The 17,425-nt window shown below is 46.1% G+C and overlaps 1 protein-coding gene across 4 annotated transcripts in view; it reads right to left on the reverse strand.

Moving 5' to 3' along the window:
- PTGR1 (prostaglandin reductase 1) overlaps positions 1 to 17,425 on the reverse strand; it is a 34,492-nt gene that overhangs the window by 3,091 nt on the left and 13,976 nt on the right. For 2 of the 4 annotated variants that reach the window (XM_045021845.1, XM_045021846.1), the window contains exons 3-9: positions 14,377 to 14,492; positions 9,804 to 9,849; positions 8,765 to 8,824; positions 6,686 to 6,850; positions 5,697 to 5,814; positions 3,695 to 3,850; positions 294 to 399 (exon numbers count right to left, since the gene is read on the reverse strand). In XM_045021845.1, the coding sequence (XP_044877780.1) occupies positions 294 to 399; positions 3,695 to 3,850; positions 5,697 to 5,814; positions 6,686 to 6,850; positions 8,765 to 8,824; positions 9,804 to 9,849; positions 14,377 to 14,482 (757 nt within the window). In that variant the 5' untranslated portion in view covers positions 14,483 to 14,492. Of the gene's footprint in view, positions 1 to 293; positions 400 to 3,694; positions 3,851 to 5,696; positions 5,815 to 6,685; positions 6,851 to 8,764; positions 8,825 to 9,803; positions 9,850 to 14,376; positions 14,493 to 14,707; positions 14,726 to 15,409; positions 15,612 to 17,425 lie in introns of those variants that run through there. The other 2 variants (XM_045021844.1, XM_045021848.1) reach the window with 2 other exon arrangements.

Below are 17,425 nucleotides of genomic sequence, written 5' to 3' on the forward strand. Positions count from 1 at the left end.
TTACCATTCCATGGTGGGAAAGGGCCATGAACTAAATGTGGTTTTTTTTAATTTGTTTTTTAACTCTGGGCAAATACATCTTTGTTTGAGGCACAGAATACAAGATGATTGTGATTCACTTTGTCCTAAAAATGCAGCATAGGGGGTGGGTTTGCTCCATAAAATATATATTTTAATTTTGAGGGTTTATTTCAAAACATAAAAACCATTAAAAGAATTCAAAGAGAGGAAAGTTCTTTCTTAGTTACTTTTTATGGTAGAAAAAAATAATTAACTGACAACAAGACTCATACCTTTCTGGGGCACTGTGTCATTGTATCCAGAGATGGCTCCGCACACAGCAATCCTCCCAAATTTCTTCATTTGATTCAGAACAATACTTGAAAACTCTCCACCCACCTATGGGAGTCGGAACACAGATAAAGTTACAGATAAAACCCGTATTGATCATTGAGGGGTTGAACTTGTAAACACTTATGCATGTAAATAACTTTTCTCATGTGAGTTATCCCATTAAGCAGTGCAGATCTACTGAAGGGCTAGTCATTAGAGTCAAGTTACTCCTAAGCTTAAGTGCTTGTAGGGGTGGGCCCTCATTTGGAAGTGTTTGACTCAGAAGCACTGCTCTGGGCCCATCTCTGCTATATGTTATGTCAGTCCCATAATATCGAGGCTGAGGGTCAGGGTTGCCTTGGCACGCCGTTTCCTGTTTAGATACACCAGCTGTACACAGCATTTTAAAAACACATAAGAGGACATAGTGCCTGCCCTGAAATGTTCATTTAAATTAGACAAAGGACAGGGAAGAGATTGAGTTTGAGAGCAGCAAGATGAACACCTTGGATCGAATTTAATATCAACCTGGAAAGGTACGTGAGGTTAAACAGATAGAGGCATGGTACAAGGAAGGAGGTGGATGGTTAGCAGGTGAAGTCTAACCAGAAGTCGAGTTTTTTTAGGAAGGGGGTGTGTGGGAGGAGGGAAAGCAGCTGATCTAGGGAGAATGTGAAAAGGGGAGTGGACAAGATGAAGGCTTTGACGGAGGTGTAAGGGGCTGGAAGAGTGCAGGCACGAAGGGGGCTTGGAAGATCATAAGTGCTAAGAGGTAGACTGGGCAGGCTCTTGAAAGTAGCATCAGAATACCAAGCAAGAATTTCTGCCGACAGTATTTATATTTACAGTATATCCCATTAGAACTCCAGCACTGGAATGATCAGATCTTCCAAATGGCCTGCCTGATGCAGGTGTGCTAATTATTTAAACTGTTAGACAGTAGTAAGCTATTGCTCCACAGCTTTCTCTTAGGAGTCTGTGCGAGAAGTATTTTGTAACATCCTCTCCTCAGCTTGACAAAGCTTCACTGGCAACATGCTTTTTCCATTTGCTTGGCAAAATATTGAATATTTTTTCCCTGTGTGTCTAAGTGTAGATTTTTTTGTTGTTGTTTTATTTGTGCACCAGCTGTGCTGATGTCAGCCCGCTTCTGGGAAAAGATTGTAAATCCTGCTCCAGAGCCAAGCTATTCCCACAGGGCATGCCTCAGCATTTTAGGAGAGCATTAACACTAAACAACTTCTGTGTTTCTTTCATCCTTACCACCCTCCCCACATATATGCTCTTAGCTATTGACTTTCATTAAAACACCATGTCCATCGGGAGGCTACTTTTCCAAATGCTCACCCAACATCTGCAGGGCACTGGAGACTCTGTTGACAGCGATTTAAAGGTGTGATGTGAGATCATGTCAGATGGGAGCCTAGGCTTTAACTTAACCAGTTTGGATCTACTAAAGAACAACTTGCCTTGACTAGAGCTTTTGAAGGTATTATTACATTGAGTGAAATCAGTCTAATAACACATCTTTAAATCCTAGCTGAGGCAGAGGCTGAACAGCTAGAATCTGCTAGAACTGAAACATGGTTGATGTAGTAATGGTACTGATGGTTGTTTGCCTGACCTGCCACCCAAGACAGTGCGTCAAGGGCTCTATCACACCTAAGTAGACAGGTCCGCCACTGCTGAAAGTCAATGGAGCACCATTGAATGGAATGCACCTACACCAATTTACATCAACTGATCATCTCGGCCAGGGTGACTTTTGTAAGTGTCTTCCATGATGAAGCCACACCTTATTATGAATAAGGGTGTGTGCTTGTCAAGAAAACCTATGAAGATCAGAGGTTTTTTTAATCTGTAATTAGTGACATTTTGGGATTTTTCCATGTTGCTGGGGCAGGGGAGCAGGGCCGGTGCAACCATTTAGGCGACCTAGGCGGTCGCCTAGGGCACTGGGATTTGGGGGGCACCATTTTCTTTGGCAGCAACCGTGGCAGCCAGATCTTTGGTCGCCCTGGTCTCCGCCGGCATTTAGGCGCAGGAAGCTGGGGCAGGGGAGGGCCGCCTGCAGCAAGTAAGGGGGGGGCAGCATGCAGGGGAACTCTCTGCCCCAGCTCACCCCTGCCCCGCCTCCTCCCCGAGCACGCCGTGGCTGCTTCACTTCTCCCGCCTCCCAGGCTTACGGCGCCTAAGCTGATTGGCGCCGCAAGCCTGGGAGGCGGGAGAAGTGAAGCAGCCACGGCGTGCTTGGGGTGCTCGTGCACGGAGCAGGGGTGAGCTGGGGAGGGTGCGGGATGGGGAGCTGCCGCAAGGGGGGCTCCTCATGGCAGAGGGGAGGTAGCTGCCGTGGGAGGGGGCACCTCAGGGCGTGGGGGGGGGTGCAAGGTGGAAGTTTCGCCTGGGGCGCAAAACATCCTTGCACCGGCCCTGCAGGGGAGTGGGGGGTAAGGCATTGTGATGGTAACCGTTGAACCATTTTCCCCGAAAACGTTGAGGGCTGCCAAATTGGGGCAGGAGAGAAGATTAAATGAGCAAGAACTCTCATCATCAAGGCCAATGGTTGGCCAGGGATTCCTTGACTGCTTTGATCTTTCTGGGGAAAAAGTCGGACCTGCTCGCTGGCTTAGGAATAGCTGTGTTGTGCTGCTTTTCCCACTGTCTTTGCAGAGGCCGAGGGGAGAAGTGGTGCTGAAGGGAGGGAGTCATGCTGGCGTTCCTGAGCCAGCTGGCAGTGGGGGAGTTGTTTTAAACTATTAGTTGCATGTTTTTAGTTTTACACAGTTTCTACAGTAAAACGAGAGGTATTTTGATTATAATGAGCTTGCCCTGTTAGTATTATAAAGAGAGACAAAGAGCAGGATAAAAAAACTGCTATTATCCCCATTGTATAGATGGAAAACTGAGGCACAAAGAGATCAAGTAATTTGCTCATTGTCACACCTAGATCTACCAAGTCACATTCGACTGTCTTAAATACATGACCATCCTTCCACTCTCAGAACCCCTCAGACCTGCCACCTTAGATTCATTTTACATATAACCAAAATACAACTTTCCTCTCCCTATCCCCCAGGGAAAGCAGAACAATTGTGCAAACCAAGTCCCTGTTTCATCGTTATTCCTCCCTTCCAATGCTCCTGAACTGGAACTTCAGAATTCCATGAAAACACAGACCAGCAGTTTTTGCTAGCAAAAGAGGAATTTGAAAGGGAAAACTGAAACAGAGCGTAAGCCCGGACATTCTCTCGGGGCTATTTCTCACAGGACTAGGCCACAACATTCCAAGTGCACGTGCACAGCAGAAAGAAGTGAACATTTGCAACAAACTGCACGCTTGTCAACCCCAGTTTGAACTCACGTTATCAAAGTAGCAGTCGTAGCCATCGGGTGAGGCCTTCCTCAGTGCTTCTTCCAAGGATCCTACAGTCTTATAGTTAAAGGCTTCATCAAAGCCAATCTGTTTCAGATAAGCAACCTTTTTATCTGAGCCAGCGCAGCCAACCACTTTGCAACCCTGGAGGAAAAGAAAATACATCTTAACTCACAGGTGGTTTCAGAATAAAAAACAATATGCAAATGAGATGCTACATGCCACCAGACAGCAGAGCCTGCAACTCTCCTTTGCCGTTCCCTACACAGCTTTGCAATGCTGCAGGTTCCCCAGCTCCTAGTGCCTTGAGTTGCCCTGTGAAAGCGGATTTCCCCTGCTTCTCTTTGCCCTGCACAGAAAGTGGTCATCAGGCCACATGGGACTTTGAACTGCAACGCTAAGGTATTGTATAGGGGTTCAGTTAGCCTCTGTCCTAGATTTTAGTGCTTTAGCTACGAGGACCCAAAAAAGGAAGATACCAAATACAATTTCAAGAGTGTCATTTTCAAGGATCCATCACTGAAGGGGTTAAATTTATGACGTATGACACAAACCACTTAACAGTCACATTTCAGACCATTTCTCTTTGTGTTATTGACAGAGACAGAAAATTTTTTCTAAAAGTGTGTACGCTCTCCTCCCTTCCCTCATCCCCCAACATTTTAATCTCCTGCAAGGCAGGGGTTCTCAACCCTTTTCTTTCTGAGCCCCCCCCCCACAAACATGCTATAAAAACTCCAGGGCCCACCTGTGCCACTGTTTTTTGGCATACAAAAGCCAGGGCCAGTGTCAGCAAGCAGGGCTCCACACCACAGGGGGCCCCGCAAAACTAAGTTGCTCAGGCTTTGGCTTCAGCCCTGTGCCGTGGGCCTTTGGCTTTCTGCCCTGGGCCCCAGTGAGTCTAATACTGTCCCCCCTTGGTGGCCTCCTATAACCAGGAGCAGCACCAGGGTTTCTGGCGCCCTAGGCAGAATTCGGGAGGCGGCATTTTGTGCGCTCCCCACGGGGCGCGCGGAAGCTTCCGGTTCCACTCCCATCGCCCCGCCGAAGAAGGACCCTCGACTGAAATGCCGCAGGCGACAGCGGCAGTCATTGAGCTGCTCAATTGCCTGCCACTGTTTTCCGCGGCACGTCGGCAGAAGGTCCTTCTTCGGTGGCGCAACGGGAGCGGAACCGGAAGCTCCTGTGCGCCCCGTGGGGAGCGCACAAAATGCCGCCCCCCGAATCCTGGCGCCCTAGGTGCCCGCGTAGGGTCGCCTAATGGAAACGCCGGCCCTGCCTATAACCTACTCACGGCCACCCAGGGGGCCCAAGCCCCTGGTTGAGAACTACTGCTGTAAGGTACATATATTGTATGGTGCTTGTGGGGTAGTGGCAATATGTCTGAGGAAAGCACGTGCTGTATCACTGACTAAGGAGGGTGCCGGTTGCAAGGTTTGCACCAGCTGAGTGATAAATGCAGGCAGGCATTGGTCATGACATTTTATTTATTCCCTGGGGGAAATACTCTGTTTCTCATCTGGCTCTTCACTACCACACTGCTAGATACGCGTAGCTAACTGCATCTGTGATCCTGGTTCTTGCAGTAAGCCTGTCTGCTTTAGTGGGTTATGGGGACACTATTGACAGGGAGAACAGATCAGTGACATACACACATTGCAAACTGCTAGCTATGCTCCTGGGCTCACTAGCTTGATGCTCGTCCCAGGCCTAGCCCTAGTCACATGGAGGCAATGGGGTTTCTCCACTGAGTGAGGCTTCACAGGGTGGGGCTAGCAGTCCCCAGGAGCAATAGTAATTGGAAACAACTGCATCATTTTAATTTAATTCTCCTACTAAAAGTGCCTTGCCAGAGTTAAACCACTGATCTTGGAGCACGTCCCATCTAAGAGACGCTGTGTCCCCCTTCCTCCTAAGCACTCAAATCCCTCCACTCCTCCCCTTAGCTTGGCAGTCTATGGTGTTCATATGAACAATTCAAGCCACTCACTCCGATTTTAGCAATCTGCCCCACCACTGAACCCACAGCTCCAGCTGCTGCAGTAACCAGCACCGTGTCTCCTGCTCTAATCTTGCAGATCTCAAGTAGGCCGAAGTATGCAGTGAGGCTGAAAGAGAAAGGAAACGATCAGTGGAGATCGGTGGAGATGTTACAAACGCAGTTGGGTCGTGCTTCATGTTGCTGTACAGGGGAGGGGATATCTCATCCCATTAGAGATTCCTTTTCCTCAGTCTATATGAAGCGCTCGGCATTATTTATAATGTGTACAAAATCAATTCAAGCTATTTGAATGTGGAAAGCTACACATCTTGCCCGTTTTTTAAATAAATGTTAAGAAGCTTCTGTTCTGCCCAGATCACAAATAGCAAGTTGCAAGCTTTCCATGTGGCTTGTCCTACAAATATAGAGGTAAGAAAAGAAGCAAGTTAGGAGGAACTAGGCAAGAGAAAGCAGGAGTGGAATGGAATTTCTTCTCTATTTAGGGCAGGGTTACCATGAACAGTAGCTCTGTTCGACAGGTGTAGATGTGCTTTTGATGCTGCTATTTGACTGTAGAATTCTACAGCTGCATATGTTTCCATCTTTGTGCAAACTCTGGAAATACAGAGAAATCAGCAGAGCAAGATCGGTATTTTATGAGTCCTGGCGTGTTACCGCTGAAATCAAAAGGAGTCCTTCCATCAACTCTAATGTCTGGGCCTTTGGTCTGCTTTTTAATTCCAGCACAACACTCTGTCCCGATCCCATACGGCCAAGAAGCAACTCCAAGTAGGGGGAAAAGAGGCTCCAAATGGAGACATAGAAGCCTCCCCCCCACAGGATGGGTCAAAATTCAGTCCCTCTTCAGTGGCAAGAGCCTCCCGGAGCACGCACTGATTAGGCTGAAGTGTGGCGTGGTAAAGCCTGCACACAGATAGCTGGAAATCTCAATGCAGCGAAGTTTGGTTAGTCTTTATCTAGCATGTGCTATGACTTACCCTGGCATGCCAATTGTCCCGAGAGCCAAAGATCTGGGGATCTTTTCTGGCCAAGGGGGAAGCAGCTGTAGATCTTTCCCATCAGAGATGAAGTGAGTTGTCCAGCCTGAATTAGCCACAACATAGGTCCCTACTGGGTAGGTGGGATTCTTGCTTTCCACGGCTCTGAGAAGACAAATGAAAGCCACACTTTACAACCAGCTCCTTCTCCCTAGCTTTACTTAACATTTACACAGGGCTCGGGGCTGTGTGAGGGTTAGGCGGAAATGCTCCCTTTAGGCAGGTGAACGCAAAACTAGCTACACTGCACCTTTCCTGCACCTTTTTCTGGTACATGGCCAGAGGAATTACCATACTGGATCAGACCTATGCTCCTAATATGTTAAGGAGGATCTCAAGCCAAAAGCCTGACTGAAACACCAGTTCAGTTTGAATCCTGAGTTGATCCCTGCAGCTTGGCCAGAAGGAGAGAGGAAGGTTGGGGAAATGGTATCTCACAGGGACAGAGCAGAAGAGGCAGTTCCCTATTCAGTAAACCAGGTCCCTTTTCAAAGGCTGAAGACATTTCACTTTCTAAAGGCTGCTCCTCTTGTAAGACAGGAAGGGCTCTTTAAGAACAGCCTGAAAACTGTATCGGCTTGGGACTGTAATAATGAAGATAGTTGAACAAAAATAACAAAATTCAGCAGAAGGTGCACACGATCCTTTGGCACCAGACGCTGTGAATTCCTCAGCTCATTTCAAGTGAAGTGTTACAGCTACTGATTGTACCCGACCTCTCGCTCAGAGGATTAGGGCTTAAATTTCCTCCCAACCTCCGGTTTCCCACATAGGACCACAAAGAAGTCTGATGATGGTGGAGACTCTATAGCATTCCTTGGCAATGGTGAAATCGCCATACGCCTTATCAGCAAAAGGAGTAAGGTGACTGAAGAGTATTCTCAGCCGGAATTGCTGACTGTACCGTTCCTGGGTGAGCAGTTATTACACAGCACATTACATCCTGCATACAAGATGACACCTCAGGATATGAGCACTTGTGCAATGTTAGCCTTTCCTGCTCTGTCTTGTAAGAACTCCCTTCAATGGCACTGCTCATGTGAGTAACACAAGTAGGGGTAGTCTCGAGGCCTCCGAACAAGCTCTAAGTGGTACTAGCAGGCAGTACGGCTTCATAGGATGCACTTGCTTTCTGACGGGTTACAGACTGATAAAGAAAGTAGTTGCCAGAAAATATGGGGCCTCACAGAGAAGTATTGACTAAAAGGTGTAGCCAGTTGTGGTTCATAATGAAAAATGTTTGACACCAAATAACCAGACTTAGACAAATTTACTGTCTAAAGACAAAACAGCACAATACAAAAAGGAGACATACGTACCCTCCTTCCCGGGAGCAATTCTTAGCTCACAGCATGTTCTCCTTACACAGAAGGTGTGCCTCGATGATACCCCCAAAACCACTCATATTTATATCATGGCTGATTACAAGTTAAAAAGCACCTTATACCTCATCTAAGATCTAACCCACCAGTTCCTTCACTTATTTTTCTGGACCTTTCCTTCTCTCTCTTTTGGATAGCACATTCCAAACAAGTTGGACATCTCTTGCATCTGAAGAAGTGGGTATTCACCCACGAAAGCTCATGCTGCAAAACGTCTGTTAGTCTATAAGGTGCCACAGGATTCTTTGCTGCTTGGACATAGAGGTACATCCCAACCTCTGCAAGGACACACCATTTATGTATCTTGTCTTTGACAGCTTTCCTAATGCCAATTTACTTACGTCATATTCACTGTGTTGTGAGATACTTGACATGGGTGAACAGAATCGTAGGGAGAACATAATGCATACAGTTACCCTATGTATTCTATAACTTTATGTATATAATCTATGGTATATTAGTATTGTCCACATAATACCTATTAATGTGCTGCATTGGCTAACAGAAAGTAATATAAGCTGCATGCAACCATCTCTTATAAGTGACGTTGTACCTTCTCTAGTGTTTTGACTCTCCTGTATGGAAAGATGATAGTGAGTTAGGAAAAAAGAAATCAAGCAACGAATGAAGACCTTACCTAGCAACTTGGCTCCCTATCATTCTGTCTCCCTCTTTCATCAATCTCCTACTATAAGGTCTGAAACACACAAAATGGAGATAGATCCTTAATTAAGTGCAAAACAGTCACTACAGATTAGTGTCCATTTTCTGATTAAGACCCAGTGCACCGAGGTTCTCACTGCTGACTATGCCAGATATCTGCAGAGAGACAGCGAGAGAGTTACGTTCTCATTTTAACAAAAATAAAATACTGTTCCTAGCCAACCACTCATGAGAGTGGAGATGCCCCTTGATCAACTACCGGGCTGGGATAACTTATTACAAAATGCTAGTCCCCTGCCATTACGAGGTTACAGTTATAATTAGAGAACAGAGCTAGTACCTTCACGATAAGGCACGGGTCAGGGACTCAGAAGAACTGGGTTTAATTCTTGGTTCTACCGCAGACTTCCTTTGTGACTTTAATCTCTCTGTGCCTCAATTCCCCATCTATAAAATGGAGATAACACTTCCATTCTCATGCCCCTTCTCTATCTATTTAGACTAAACTCTTCAGGGCAGGGAGTGTCTCTTGCTGAGTGTAGACACAGCACCTAGCAGAGTGGAGCCTTGAGCTCAGTTGAAGCCACTAGGTTCTTTTGTAATAGAAATAGTAATAATAATAATTAGGACTTGCCGCATAGATGAACAGAACAGCGTTTCACCTGAGCTCCCAAACGGTCCATTCAAATCCAGTAAAGCCCAGTGAAATTCTATGGCTGTAGTGTAGTTATTGCACAATTCAGTCCTGTCTACTCTGCATGACTGAGCTGCACTTTAGCCTTATGTTGTGGAAGTGGGGAGGATACTGTGCTGTAACCAGCTTCACCAATGTGGTCGTTGCTACAGTGTAGACGTTGGGGAAGACATAGGTGGGGCTCTGGTGTTTCTATAGGGCAGGTAGTCCCTGAGAGGACTGTGGAAAGCCAGATGCTCTCAATAAGCACTGCTTTTAGGATTCAAAATAGCAATTCAAAGTAGTAAACTAAACTAAAAAGGAAGAAAGAAAAGCGTACCTCATGTAAGGATCAACACTGAGAAACACAGATTCAAACAGCACATCTGCAATAAAAAGGATTAGCGGTTACATTAGGACCTATAGTAAGTAAATATCAACTGTTACAAGACAGTGCACTGACCTATGGCAGAGAGCTCTGGATTCCCTTCAGGGCTGCTAAGCGAAAGTGACAGAGATCAAATCAAGTTTCTAGGCTTTGTCTCAGTTACTGCTACACAGTTAGCAGAGAAGGCAAAGGGACGTAGCTTTCTGTTTTGTTTTTGAGACCATTGTGGAAGGAAAGTTTCTGGGACACGCAGCCTGTCTTCCTTTCCTGTGCCCCAGGGATGGGCAACTGGGGGCCCAGAGGCCGCATACAGCCAGATAGAGCATTTTATTTGGCCCGCCATGGGTGTAGCCACAGGTGGGCCCGAGTGGATCATCGCCCACCCAGTTAGACTCCAGGCCCATCCAAATCAGAGCCTGAGAGGAGGTGGCTCTGCCTGCACCCAGAGGGAGGGAAGCAGCAAGAGGCTCTGCCAGCCCCGAACAGAGGATGCTGAAAGAGGGAGAGAGGCAGCTCTTCCCACCTCCCGAGTAAGGGCAGGAGGAGGAGGCAGCTCCTCAGTCCCAGCAGAATCCCTCCAGGATGGCCCTGATGGACCGCGCCTGGGGTTACCGAGCAAGAGCTGTGTATCCCGGGTGGCAGGGACTGGGGCAGGGGTGGTGTCCGGGGGCACGGGCTTGTCCACATTCCTGGAGATGGTGGAGCTGAACATGGGCGGGCAGGTTTCTCTGCTGGTGGGCTCTTCTGCACACTGAAAAATGGTCAGTCAGTGAAGGATGTGTGTTTAACCTGGGGCTTTGGGGTGGGGGGTTGTAGTTAAAGGCTGTTCTGTAAGGGGCTGTTATATTTAAGAACACTTCTTTTACATGGTTAATACACAGATAATTATATGCTAACATGCTGTACTGTAGCAAACAGTTACGCAATATGTCATCTCTAACAAAAAACAAAATCAGTATGGCCTGCCAAAGGGTTTCAGTGGACTCTGCAGCCCCCTACCACCTTAGCATTGCCCACCCCTGCTATATCCCGTTCCTTTGTAAGAAGCTCAGAAGTCCAGGCACCCACACAGAGAACTGTTACCTTTAAAGACCCTTTATTACCATTATTCAGCCAACAGAGGGTGCTGACAGACCACATTCACACACCCGTAGGCCCCAAGGCAGATTACTTGGACATATATAAACATTAATACCCCCATTTACTTTTTCTCCCTTAAATTTCAAAGAGAGGATGTTGTTTGGTAATTTTGGACCACTCTGATTTGGTTTGTTTAACATAAGTGTTTTACAAGAACAAATGGTATTAGAAAAGTTATCATTTAAAAGCAATTAATACCGGGGCACAGGGGTAAGAGATTGGGGTTGGAGGTATTTGTGTTAACAAACTCTTGCTGTCACTGATGACAACCCAGCCATCAGAGAACTGTGCAAGTACACGAAAAGCCAGAAAGTTAAACGGCTTAGTCTCTTTGCAATCAAAGCCATTTAAGTAGCAGGGAGGGAAAGCTGCTTTTTTAAAATAACATTACTTTAACCTAAAGGTCTCCCCAGCTCCACTTTAAGGATTTAAAAGGGAAGGGAAAGACCAAATAAGTTTTCTTAAATACGGGCAGGAATGGAATTGTATTTTTTAAGAGTCCCTGCAAACTGGTTTCTTCCTTTTTAATGGATGTACATTTCAAACCTGCCATCTGCAACCATATCCAGATGTTTTAACATCATCTCTATGATATTCTTAATCATGTAACAGATATATTAGGTAATGCTGCATCATTCCTTAATGCCCAAATGTATGGCTAGTGCCAAAGGCAAGGAAACACTTGTTGCAACTATTTATATATTCAGATTGTAAAAAAAACAATGCACAATCCCAGGCACATGTAGGTCCATTTTATGTTGTGTCTCTGGGCAGGCAATGTATTAAAAATCCTTGGATTTTTGTAAATTCCCCTGGAATGACTGCTGGAAATGGCCAGGTAGTATGGAATGGAGAGGGGTGAAATAGTAAGCGTGACACACATGGATGTTCACCAGAGACTGAAGAGACAGGTCCATTTCTCTCTGGACAGTGTTGGGAGCATTGCTTTAAAAATGCAGAAATTCAGGAATATGGCCTAGTCAATCAGGGGGAATTTTCTAATTTTGCCAACTCTGCTAAGTTATGCATTATGGGTACAGTAAGCAGCCTGTGTTTCCATAGAGCCTTACAAATAGATTGGCTAGACAGCCAGAGGAGACATGGCTCCCTTTCTCTGGGCTCAAAGCCCTTTCTGTAACCCCCTTAGGGTGTGTCCACACTGCAATTAGACACCTGCAGCTGGCCAGTGCCAGCTGACTCAGGCTCCCAGGGCTCGGGCTAAATGGTTGTTTAACTGCAGTGCCAACTTATGGCATCAGGCGGAAGCCTGGGCTTTAGGACCTTGTGAGGTTGGAGGACCCAGAACTCGCCAGCCCAAACATGACACAGCCCCTCAGAGCCTGGGTCAGCTGGCACAGGCCAGACGCGGGCGTGTAATTGCAGTGTAGCCAGACCCCTAGGGTTTAGAGAGCATGGTCCATGAGGCAGAGGCAGCACTGGTTGTTCCAGGGGAGGGCTGGAAAGAGGGAGAGTGACGGAGGTGCGGGTGTCTCTGTAGCTCCAGCTCTCCTGAGAGGAACAAACTGGAGCTGGATCCAGTATCGCTGCTGCCAGAGCTGTATGGGGCCATGAGTATTGGGGTTTGTGACCTTGCATTAGGAAAAAGGAGAGAGGCTGCAGCTAGCGACGTGGGGAGGTTGTCACTCTGGATGGGTTTGCAGAGACCCGCAGAAGAGGGCACCGGAGGAGTTTGTTGGGGAAAGTTTACTGGTGTCGAAGATGACCAGGAGCACCCAAGACTCGCTGCCAGACTGGAACTTTGCCCAGGACTACCAAACTCTTGGTCTAGACGCATTGGTCAGTGTCTGTCCCTTCATACTGGGGTACCATTGAGCACATGGGTCTGTGTGTTGCATGTAACCCTGTTTTACTGCTCCCACTATCTTCTCCCCCCGTTGTTTTTCTCCATTCATTCCCCCTTTAAACAAATATTTCCCTTTCCTAAATTGCTGGGGGGGGGAGGGGTGCACCTTTTTTCTCCCTCCTCCCCCACACACACTGCAGGGGGTTTGGAGCAGGTGCTCCTGGGAGGGAGATTCCCTGCTGTGTTCCTGTGCACACCTTTTCTTGGCTGGAGCCGCTCCGCAGAGTGGACTCCATCTTGGCCAGGAAGGCGCGACAACTGCACTGTTATTTTTTTTTTAAATAAAAATCCAGACATGAGTGTTCTGTTGAATGAGGCCTGCCTTCTGGCTGGGAGCACAGGGCAAGCTTCCAGGTTTGCTGTGTCAATAATAAGGCTTGAAACATCTGCCAGATCCCTACTGGCTGGAGAATTAAACCTGCCAGCCAGAAAAGAGATCAAGGACAGGTTTGAAATGGGGTCAAAAGGCACCAGTGGGTCCAGGAGAAATGTCCTGGTGAAAGCCCAGTCCCCCAGCTACTGGCTTAGGGCCTCCATCTTTCATGTCAATCTCTGGCTAGCAGGTGTTTCATGCTGGAAGGGAAGAGTTTGCTGTATCTTTTCCCCACTCCAGGGATTCCTGGTTAGTGTGAGGACAGGTGTCGACTACTCTACTTTTTGGGCCCAACTCCCTAGTGAATCACTGCAGCATACGCACATCTGCCACTGTCCCAGGCAGCAGCACCAGCACAAAAATGACATAATTCTCCATAATTTCTCTGCTGCCCACAGGGTTCTGACTAGAAGCAGTGAAAGTGACCAGTCTTGTTAATTTAATTCCCCTTCTGTATGATCAGTCTCTGCCGGTCTGCAGACTGAGGAAGAGAACACTATAATCGATTCATGTTCGGAAGGTTATCTTTACAATGTGATGGCGTAATTTAAAAAAATAAATAAAACTTTACATTCCATAGACTTCCGCACCTTAGGCCTCCAAACTCATCAGGTCAAATTTTCTACTTGTCACCGGCTTGTGGCCAAGTGGAATTTTCAAGTCCTGGTTAGCAGTATATAGCTCTCAGTACATCTTTGTAGCAGACACGCACACACCCCCGCCCCCAGCCCACAAGACATTCTTACTCATTTGCAGTCAACTGGGTGGGTCTGCTACCAGACCCCTAAGGGTAAGGATGGGGATTTTCAAAAGCACCCAGCATTGATCTAACTCCCACCAAAGTCAGTGACTGATTGATTTCAGTGGAAGCAGAGACGGGTGAATGCGGAGCACTTTAGAAAATCCCACCCTAAATGTTTGCTCATCCGTGTGAACACTGCTGAGCCAGGGATTCGGCACGTGAACCTCAGGGGATTCTTTGTCGAGTCACACGACTCCAGATCTTTGCCAAATCCCAGCCCGCTCGTCCTTTTGTAAAGCTCAGTTCACAGAAATGTATTAATTATTCTAGATTTGCACACTGCGCTATGAGTAGAAAGACAAAATATAGTCCTAACACCAGCTACATGAAGGAACATGCTCCTTACCTCCATCCTTTAGCTTTGGCAGCTCCACCTCTTTCAGCTCAAAGTCACTTGTTTTGGGGAAGCCCTCAAAATGCTTTCGCAGCGTCCAAGACTTGGCTCTCACCATCCTGTACCACCTGCATGAGAAGACAGCCCAACCAAAATCAAAAGCTGGACTACAAATGGCTGCACAGCCATTCTGACCCCGCTCCCCGAGCCCCCCGCTGCACGATTAGATATTGTCAGGCACCCAGGCCTGAGCATCTCCATCTCTGTGCTTAACCATTTCCGGCTAAGCACTGACCCTGAAAACATACTAAGAGTTTGTCAAGTCTTTTATATGTGCACTTACCAAGGTTTACTATTTGTTAAAGTACCTTTCCCTGCCTCGGTGAAGGACGCCCGAGAGCTGTCTTAGTTACTCCAGGGACCTTTCTAGTCCTAGAAAAGCCCAGGAACGGGAGGGCATAAAGGCGGCTTACAGTCATCTCAGCCCCCACTCCGCTTGGCTGTGAATTCTGTGCCACAGTTCTTAAAGACACAGCACAGAATCTCATCCATATATTCTAAAAGAAATCTAAAAAGGTGGCAGCCTGATTGGCTATAAATCCTCAATTAAAGGATTTTCCTTTTACCAGTTAAAATCTACAAATTCAGCCTGGTTAAATGGACTCAGCACTGAAAACCAATTGTTACCCGTTTTAGCCAAAGTTCAAATCACAGCTGCAAAGGCAAATAAAGCCTCTACATTTTAACCCTGATACCGTGGCTAACACTTCCCCACATGTCTGCCAATAGGTGGTACAAAACAGATTGATACACCTGATAAACACAGATTTTAATAACCAAATGTTTCAAACAATGACATTAGAGTTTCTCAAGTTTAGAAGTACAGCACGTTAAACTGAGAACACCCTTTAATCGGTGTTTTCCATAAGACAATCCTAGGGAACTTTCCCAGGTGAATCTGACATGCACAGCCTCTTTTATACCCTTCAAAAAATTGGATGGACCCTCCCCTCGACAAAAGAAAAAGAGAAAAGTGGATACTTATTATAAAGATTTGCACTCTCTTCAGCTCCTGCTGGTAAGGAACCAGGTGGTGTTCTGCAGGCTGCTTTTGTCAACAGGCTCAGCGGATCAGAGCAGAAGCCCAGTCAGAGACTGGAATGGCCAACCTCGGGATATCGAGGTTTCTTCTCTGCAAAGTGATCCGTCTTACAGATTCTGGAACCTCAGTCTTTCCTCAAGTGGCAAAGATCTCTGCTTTTATCCACAATGGATATGAATTTCCCTTGCCCCGCCCTACAGGGCCTATCTTCAAACTATTAGCAAATCAGGTTCACAAGTGATTGGACTTAGTCCAATCAAGTGTCAATTAGTTCATTTGTAGACAAAGTTCCAATTCAGCAAACATTAACTCATAAAAGGGTCACCCCATGACTAAGCAACTTTAAATACATGAAACATTCGCAGGTCACACTGACTGCTGATCCAGGAGTCTTCCAAAAAAATATATTGCCATTCAGACAACAGACACTGCTCTGGGGGCAGCTGGCAAGAGTCCACTGGAGATATCATCTCACTAGCTTTTATGGAAAGTCCAATACCAAAAATCCAATCATTCAAAATTAACCTAAAAAAAACAAAACTAAAACCAGTCACTCAATGCATCCAACCATTAGCAGAACAAAAATGGGTCCAAACATATGACACACACCACTACTACCACTTTCTCCTTGTTATTCTCAAAGCAGGCCTATGTTCTTATTCTTTTTTTTGCAGACAAAGCAATTTCAGCAACTTTTCTGTTTTAGAACGCCGTTCTGTTTTCGCAAATTTTATTTTTAACCTATATCTTTCGGTCAAAATGTACTTTAAAGACCACCATAAGAAAAAAACAACCCTATTTATCTTTAAACACATTTTTGTTTCCTAGGGCCCATGGGTAAAGTTTTCAAAAGCACCAAAATGATTTAGGAGCCTAAGCAAATTTCAATGAGACGTAGGTTCTTGAGGCTTGGATCCTCAAAGGTATTTAGGTGCCTAACTCTCATTGATTTCATGGAAGTTAGGTACCTAAATAACTGAGGATTTGAGTGTTTATTCCTTTTGAAAACGGGGCTTAGGCTTATGAAGTCAGTTAGGCTCTTTGGAAATTTTGACCATATATACCTATATAGACTCGTTATTTCTAACAATAGTCTCTGATTATCCACCTAGTATTGCCACTCTCCTTTAGCAGTCAACAAGCTGTTAAATATTAATAAGCTTTGGCACTTCGCCGAATTGTGTGGCGAGAGAGAGCCTCCGAACAGACTTCACTATCTTGGGCTTTACTGAGGGGCCCAATCACTCTTTCCTGTCACAATAACCACCAAGTTCAAAGTCTATGCAGGATTTACCAAGCTGAGAGAATCAGCACAAAGCACCAGGCCTACCTACAAACAAGCCAAGACAGCAGTCTTAGGGAATGGTGACTTCGCAGTTAAACACTTTGCACCAATTTCAGATACTAAAAGGCACAAGTGTGGGGTTTGTGGTAGGCCAATGGAGAACATACACAAGGTACATTACTTTGGCCCGCTTAAAAAAAAAAAAAGAACCCCACCACAATCCCAGTCATTCATTGGCATTCAGCAACCGTACATGTTGCACAAGTGGATTAACTGATTTCACAAATAGCCAGCAATACTCATCCACCGTGTCAAAGATTAGAAGCGAGCGCCTTACGTGCAGTAAAGAGGATAAACCTATATGACACCATGAATTCCCATTCACTGTTTGTCTGCACCTGCTTTAGACACCCTAAATCCCAGCAAGAACACTACACCTTTCACTTTAGGTTCTGTCTTTCCCATACAGCCCCTACGCATCTAAGGTTATTAACAGAGCCACCTTAAAAACAGCTCCCCGTAATCAATTATTGCATGATCGGGATTAGAGGAAAAGCCAAATGGTATTGTTATCTGCGGCAATGGGCTCTCTGAACACAAACAAAAGAGCAGGAACTGACTCACCCACTCTGATATACACCTGATCTGGAAATACAAAATGTCAGCCCTCACAG

This window comes from Mauremys mutica, chromosome 6, assembly GCF_020497125.1.
Source record: "Mauremys mutica isolate MM-2020 ecotype Southern chromosome 6, ASM2049712v1, whole genome shotgun sequence".
Classification (NCBI taxonomy): domain Eukaryota; kingdom Metazoa; phylum Chordata; order Testudines; family Geoemydidae; genus Mauremys; species Mauremys mutica.